This window comes from Musca vetustissima, unplaced genomic scaffold (assembly GCF_032173495.1).
Source record: "Musca vetustissima isolate MV318-11 ecotype Yass unplaced genomic scaffold, APGP_CSIRO_Mvet_v1 utg4050, whole genome shotgun sequence".
NCBI lineage: Eukaryota > Metazoa > Arthropoda > Insecta > Diptera > Muscidae > Musca > Musca vetustissima.
In genome coordinates, this window is record NW_026874468.1 from 30,808 (window position 1) to 39,148 (window position 8,341).

Below are 8,341 nucleotides of genomic sequence, written 5' to 3' on the forward strand. Positions count from 1 at the left end.
AAAATTATATGGTCCAAAAAACATCCTGGTGCTGGACATTCGGCTCATATTATTGTGCGCATATCTTCGCTAATCTCAAAAACATAATTTTTCCTTTCAATACCAAAAAATACCTCTTTTTATTTTTAGTTTTTTTTTTATAAAAATCCGAAAATTCTCTTAATATATTTTTTCAATTCATTAATTAATCACCTTCTATTTTCCCATCTCTTTATAGGCACAACGTCCCGAGAATACCGTCATGCAAGCCCTTGAATCCCTCAATGACGCCCAAGTCAATGATTTTCTAAGCGGCAAGACGCCCTTGAATTTGAGTATGCGTCTCGGTGATCACATGATGTTGATACAGCTCCAATTGAGCACGGTTAATCCTGTCAGCAATGCTGCTCATCACAATGCTGCGAATTGTAGCAGCGGTAGTAGTTCCTCACGTACACGTTCCAGTCATCATCATCATCACCATCATCATCGCAGCAGTAGCAGTCGTAGTGCATCGACACAAACTGCTGTAGGTGGTTCATCATCAGTTGCGGTGTCGGCAGCAACAGCCCAGTCGTCATCAGGTTCATCCTCAACATCCAACCAAAATGGCAGCCATCAACATCATCACCACCACCATCATCATCACAATGGGGTGATACCAGGATCAATTGCCTCATCCAATGCCAATGGAGTTGGAGGACCAGGTGTTACTTCCATCCCAAATGCTGCTGTCAGAAAATTAGAAATGGATACCACACAACGTGCTGTTGGTGCCAAACATGTTGCCGCCCCACCAACAACAACGGTTCGAATGACAACTCCTTTGGCCGTGCAATCAGTTGCAACATCCTCTTCCTCATCATCGGTCAATGGTGGAAATGCTGCTGCAATACACACTAAAAATTCCGATTTCAGTTCATATTTGAGTAAACGGGATTATGAGAGTTTACAAAATATTGTCAAGAGTATTGCTATGGCCCAGCCCTCACCTCTGACACCTGCAATTACCACAAATGCTTCTTCGGCTGGTTCGGCTGTTGTACAACCTTCAAACCAAACCTCGACTACAACTGCAATTCCCGTGGCATCACCCTTCCACACACCCTCCACCACTGAGGCTGTTCTCTTGGAACAATCACCCATTAAATCTTTATCTAATTTAGTCTCAAGCCCCATTAAGACCACATCAATTAAACACATTCCCCGTATAGCTTCATCTTCGAATAGCAACAACAACAGTTCCTCCAATTCAGTGGCCCTGGGTCCACATACAACGGCTTTAAGTTCTAATAATATCGCAAATGCAGCAGTACAACCAGCACAACCGCCAACACCAATCTGTCAAGATCCAATTGCAGCCAAATTAACCTCCTGCCTGTGTACCAGACTTAATGGAGGTAGCGGTGCTGGCAGCAGCCATGCTAGCTCCAAACAATGCATTGAGTCGGCATGCATTACATCGCAGACACCACAATTGGCTCAACATCAGCAACAACAACAACACCGAACAAGTTCTATTATGACCAGCACACCAAATTATAAATCAATTAATTCTGGCAATTCCGGTGTTTTAACAACCCCTCCACCAGCCTTGACAAATATTGCCGGCAATTCTTCCTCAGCGGTGTCTTCTACGTCACGTTCTTCGTCGTCGTCATCATCGCTACACAAAACAGCCCACAATGCAATTACCCGTAAGCATCGTCACCATCATCATCACCACCACCATCATCATCACTATCACCACCCTGGAGTACAAAATGGCAACAATGTAAAGTTGCAATCAAATCTATCCTCCTCCTCGTCCACAACACCCACTCGTGGAGGTATTTCAAATGATAGTGGTTTCAATTCCAGTGACGATACCCTAAACAATTCAACACAAACCCCAATAAAGACCAAAATGAGTACTACAACACCCTCAGCAGCCGTGCAACCATCACCGGCAATGGCTGCCGCCCACAACAACAGCTCACCTCTAATGATTAGCGCCCCCTTGGCCTCCGCTTCATCATCAAATACAACAACACCTATGGCGGTGGCAGCCAACACATCAACACCACCACCAACACCAGCAACTCCCATAGAATTAGATGAATCTGGTATAGTTTCCGATTCACGTACCCTGGCCGAGGCCTCACGTAATCTCACCCAAACACTGCGCAAACTATCCAAAGAAGTTTTCACCAATAAGATAGATTTCTCCGCCAGCGAAGAGACACCACGTAAAAGTGGTTCCGGTGCTGTTATTGAATCAATGAAGAATCACGGTAAAGGTATATATTCGGGAACATTTTCGGGTACATTAAATCCAGCTCTGCAGGACAGATATGGACGTCCGAAACGTGATATATCCACCGTTATTCACATTTTAAATGATCTACTGAGTGCAACGCCACAATATCATCGTGGTGCACGTATTAGTTTTGAGGCTCCATCAACATCGGCTGCAGCAGCAGCATCGGTGGCAGCAGCCAGTGGTTCACCGGGTGCTATACATCATAGTTCGAGAAGTAAACATGTAAGTAGCTTAAAAATTATAGATTGATAACATGTGTCTGCAAATATATAATTTCATATGATTTCATCCAATCGCGCTTCACATCATTCCGATCGACATGAAATGTTGAATAGTCTACCAAAGATCGAAATAAAAATATAGAACTGTGAAATTTTGGACAGGACAGGATATTCGTAGTATTTCTAAAATGTTTGGTATTGCAAACTGGATATATAGGTCCACGTTTTGGTACCCCCAAATATTCCGTACTTTAAGATTTTTGCTCGTTTTCCAATCGATTTGTCTGCAATTTGACATTTTGGGTTCTCATATGGCTGTACATCGTCCTACCATAAATTATCAATATTAGTCCACTTTTTAGCATAACCCCCATATAATGGTGACTCCCAAATATTCGGTATTATTGAAATTTTCAGCCCCTGTCTCAACCAAATTTTCTGTACATTGGTATTTTGGGTTCTCGTAGGGCTATACATCTTCTTACCAAAAATTATCAATATTGGCCCCTGTTTTGGGATAACTACCATTTCACGGTTCCTCCCAAATTTCGGTATTTTTTAAACCGAATTGTCTGTAAACTTGTGTTTGGGATTCGCATAGGGCTATACATCTTCTTAGTAAAAGTTATTAATATCGGTCCCCGTTTTAGTAAAACCCCCATATAGCGCTACCTCCCAAATTTCAGTTTCTTGGCATGTTTTGCAATCAAATAGACTCTAATTTGGTACTTTGGGTAACACATCTTCCCACCAAAAATTACCAATATTGGTCCACTTTTTAGCATAGCCGCCATATAACTGTACCTCATATTTTCCGGTATTTTGAGGAGTATAGGCGAGATTTTAAACGGAATTGCCTGTAATTTGGTACTTTGGGTTCTCATTGGGTTATACACCTTTTCACTATTTAGCATAGCCCCCATGAGGAGGACCAACTTCTCAAATTTCGGTATGTTAGGGACAAGTTTTTCAACCTGATTGGCTGTAATTTGGTACTTTGGGTTCTAATAGGACTAAACATCTTCCTACAAAAACTGATCAATTTTGTATTTTGGGGTATATGGGAATGTTTTCAACCGGATTTGCTGTTATTTGGTACTTTTGGTTCTAATTGGGTAGCACACATTCCTGCCAAGAATAACCAGTAATGGTCCCCTATATAACGGCACCTCCTATTCACCGAAATTTGCCTTAATCGGTTGTCAAATCTTTCCCGAATGATTAAATATATTTTAAATAAATATAAAAAGTTTGGTCCGGCCAAATTTAACGACGTTTTTAATTCTTATTTTTTTCTCTACAATTTCCTCCATTAATTTATTTTTTCTTTTCCCATTTCCAGCTTTCGTCGAAGCATCATCACTCTTCACATCCTTCCTGTGTCAAATGCATTAAATCGCATAACAATAGTGCTTCCTCCTCCTCGTCGTCGTCAATTAATGGTGGCTCCTCAACATCTTCACCCATATGCAGTTATGGCGAATGCAATGGTCACTATGTTAGTAAATCACAATCTAGCAAGAGCTATCCATGTTGTCAGCCAGATGCCGCCAATGTGGTAAATGGCCATCACCATTCTTCATCGTCGCACCACCACCATCATCATCATCACCCACAGCACCAACAACAACACCAGGTGATGGTCGATGAACGTAAGGTGTGTCAATGCCGCTATCGCATTCACAGTGAAACCGGCGAACGAGAACGTGAACATACCTGCCAGAAATGTGCTACCGAAATGGACAACATGAAGACCAAATCCAAATTGGATCAATTGCGTCTGGTTATGCAACAACGTAAGCAGAAGCGGGAAGCACGCAAACTAAAAGGTGCACCATATGGAGCACGAGTTGTTGGCAGCACCACCAGTACCTCTGCGGCAGCAACAACAGCAGCCGGTGGTTCTGTCGATGCTGCCAATGGCGGCTCCAGTTTAAGCGGCGCTACAAATAGCTCAATTAATGCTGCAAATAACAATAATAATAACAACAACAATCAAACACCAATTAGTGTGGCCAGTGCATCGACAGCCCCCAGTGAAGTATCACCAAATCATATTGTCGAAGAGGTTGATACGGCTGCATAGATTTTTAACTAAACAAAAACAAACCCCTAAACTACAACAAAATGCAAAAATACCTTTTTTCACATCATAAACCTATTTTTTTATAGATAATATATTTGATTTTTCTTTTTTATTATTATTTCTTCAGTTTTACATATACGTATAAGAATTTTTTTTATTAGTTTATAGTGCAAAGAAAGAAAAAATTGCTGTTCATTATTAACTTTTTTTTAATTTGTAATTTTAATTAGCTCTTTTTGTGTAGCATTTATTAGTTTTTAGATACAAATACCTTTTTCTTCTTCAATCACATTACCAAACAATAATTAAAACAACAACAACGATTACTATTTTATAAAGCCGCAACAACAACAACAAAATCTATGAAAATTAAATGATATTCCTTTCCATTTTTTCTTAATAGTTCTTATTTTACACAAAAGAAAAAATCTGTTCATTTTCACGGAATAATCTGCTCCTGAATTTGGTTGTAAAGCTTCAAAATTTTTTAGCTTTTTGGTTTCTTGAATAACTAGAAAAAGCCACGATGTATTACAGATTCATGGAATTTTGTGGTAACATGAGTGGTGTTTCCATTATATGTTGTATTGCCAATAATATTCCATGGGCTAGATAAATTGTCAATTTTTTAATCTGTAACATGTCTTGGAGTCAAGATGTGAAATTAATGAATGAGAATATACGTCCTGAAATAAAACCTCAGATTCTACAAGTCAAGATGGTTACATTTTTGCCACTCAGGATACCATGAAACTAAAGAAAAATCGTCGTACTTTCAGACCTTGAAGAAGACCTCTATAAACCAGAAATATTAATCATTTCAAATTTGATTAGATGAGATATTAGATGAGGTTTCAAAATGTACACACCTATAAATCGATTAAGAGGGCATAGTATCAAGCTCCTAGAGAATTTGAATAGTTAGCATTTTGAGAATTATAAGAACTCTACTTTATCGATAGATAGTTTTCTATGCATCTTCCTTGTCTTTATGACATTGTTTACCAAGTCATGCTGCTTTCGTTTCGATATTTAGAATTCTATTAAATAGGCTACTTTTTAAGCCCGCAATGTTTTCCCCATGCCGATATATAAACAATTTCCAATTTGCTTTGTTATATTTCAGACATTGACAAGCCGCCGTTCAAATAGTCTACAACTCGACTCAGTGAAGTTGTTTTGGGATTCCCTTTTTCCCAGTTTCAAAACATACTAACCTATAACTTGCATAAGGAGTGTGGGAAAAAACTGTCGTTTTTATCTCATCATTTGTTTACCCTCACCTTACGTTTATGAGTTGTGTTTTTTTTTAACTCGGCTTAGTTTTTTTGACAATCCAATTCCTAGAGAGAGATTACTATGGTGTTTTTTGTATATAATTGTGAATCTGGGTTTTTGGGGTTCAAAATTCAGTTGCCTTCCAATATCGTTTGTTCAACTCTTAAAAAAAGTCGTCAAGGATGTTGCATTTTCGATAAGATATAGAAATTTCAGACTTCTAAAAAATGTAAATTCGATTGAGAGATAATCCTTTTTCAAAAAAAAAAGATTTACAACTCGGCAACATTTGGTTATCTTTGTGGAATTTGTGCAATGTTTGGAGCCCAAACGAACAGTACATCCATTGCACCTTTGCCTGAAGTTGGAAATGAGTTTACAAGTTCATAGACATAGGTCATCGTTTAACATTTATTTTGGTTAAACTTCACAAATCATCAGGAACTATAGCAAAGTTGCCAGCAACGCCCTATCCTGCAAAATGTCTTAGTTTTTCGCTAAAAAGGCCTTTACCAAACTCTCAACTACACTTAGATTGATGATTCTCATATTCAGAAGTTCGCTAACGAAATATTCAATAGGAAAGTTGCCAGCAACGCCTCAACCTGCAAGCTGCCTAAGTTTTTCGTTAGAAGGACCTTTATGAAACTCTCAACAATACATCGATTGATGATTCTGATTTTCAGAAGTTCGCAAACCAAACATTCAATTATGTATTGTGGTAATTGTAACTTGTTATAGCAACCCCAATCCTTGACAACAAAGGCTGCCAAGGTAATGTTGGAACTTTCAATTTTTCTTCACAATATATCCTAGCACCTAACTTGACAGGTTAGATATAATCGATAGATACCTAACTGTAAAAAATCAAGCTCCTGGAGGCCTATTTTTTATTGGTCAATGCTGTAATTATTGTCGCGCATGACTCAAACAACCTCCCATCACTCGTAAAGATTACATTTTCACAACTTTTGGGAATCCAATAAAAAAATTTATTCTTGTTAGAGTTTTCTAATTTGGAATTTGTTCACATTTTGTCTGAAATAAAAAATCGTAACCTAATTAATCTACAGTTTTTGAATTTGTTGCCCTTTCTTATAACAGAAGTAGAGTTGTCGCAGTCTCCTTAGGAGTAATAAACACAGCTAAGATATGTCTTCAAAATCTAAAAGATATACGATTTTAATATCTCGTTTTTTGAAATATTTTGATTTCCCTAAGATCAACAAATTAAATCCTCTGACCAACTTGATGAGCTAATAACTGTGACTCAGGTGTAATAGTATACATCTGATGTGATGTTGAGAAATATTTATCCGTTTTAATTATTTCAAATATGAAAATACCTTATCCTGAATGGCTAAAAATTAAAAACCTTAACTCTCTGACATAATCTCTGAGTAATTAAATATATATAAACAATATAGTTTTGGTTTCAGGCCAGTGAAGTTATAATCAACTGATATTTTGATCCATATCTCCAAACAATTAAAATTGTAATACACACAACAAAAGAAACCAATTCACAATTAAGAGAGGTTATTTTCAACCATGGAGTTTTTTTCCGGGAAAACAAATGAACAAAATTTCACACAAAATAAGAAAACAAAACCGAAACAAAAAATTAAAACGGTTATCCAAAAATTGCTTATATTATTGTTATATTAAAATTATTTATACATTTTTTACTACTTCAAAAAATGCCTTTTTCCTAATAATTTTGGATACCCACCTCATACACCATTAAATAATAATTTTATCTAAAATAATTAAATTTCTTTTTGTTAGATCTATTTTAAATGAATTTTTGTTGGATTTTTATAGCATAAGAAAGTACATTTTTTATTTTTTGGTTTTTCTGCTTTATTACAATTAAATTAAATAACAAACAAATATAGTTAATGAAAAAAATTAGACCTTTTACTTGCAATAATATTTGAAATTAAAAAGCCACAACAACATAATGGTCCAATTTAAAACAAAATTCACAAAAATCTATTTTTAAATTTTGCTCCGCTGGCTGAGCTGTTTGTTTTTTCCCCCTATTTTCCTATGCTGTTTACTTTTTTGTTTCCCACTCAAAACCTAACAATCCATTACATATTAAATATTCATTCTAATGCAATTTATTTATTTTTTTCCTTCTATAGAATGAATTTATTACAACATCTGCTGTTACTACTTGTTTTTCTTTTTCTACTATCACAGGTTATCACCTTTTTAAAAAAAGAGCAACGTTGTGCATTATTTTTTAATAAACTACTTTGTTTTCACTTAGTTCAAAACTTTACTTTGCGCCCCCATTAAAAAAAAACATACATCTGAATTATTTTGCCTTTTGGTTTCATTGAAAATACCAACAAAAAAACCTATAAACTTTATTAGTTTTTAAATAAAATTAAATAAGAAATAATTACTATATATATTTTTTTTGGAAAACTTAATTTAATTAAATTACTATATATATAAAAAACA

General features: G+C 36.2%; 1 protein-coding gene across 1 annotated transcript; it reads left to right on the plus strand.

Annotated features, from left to right (window-relative positions):
* Nucleotides 1-217: 217 nt before the first annotated feature.
* Nucleotides 218-4,611, plus strand: LOC133333890 (midnolin homolog; the record flags this gene model as incomplete). The annotated part of the gene is made up of 5 exons (XM_061542203.1): nt 218-416; nt 513-1,244; nt 1,302-2,503; nt 3,845-4,057; nt 4,121-4,611. Coding segments are annotated over 5 exons (2,814 nt in total), but the record flags the coding sequence as incomplete, so codon positions are not given.
* Nucleotides 4,612-8,341: the final 3,730 nt, after the last annotated feature.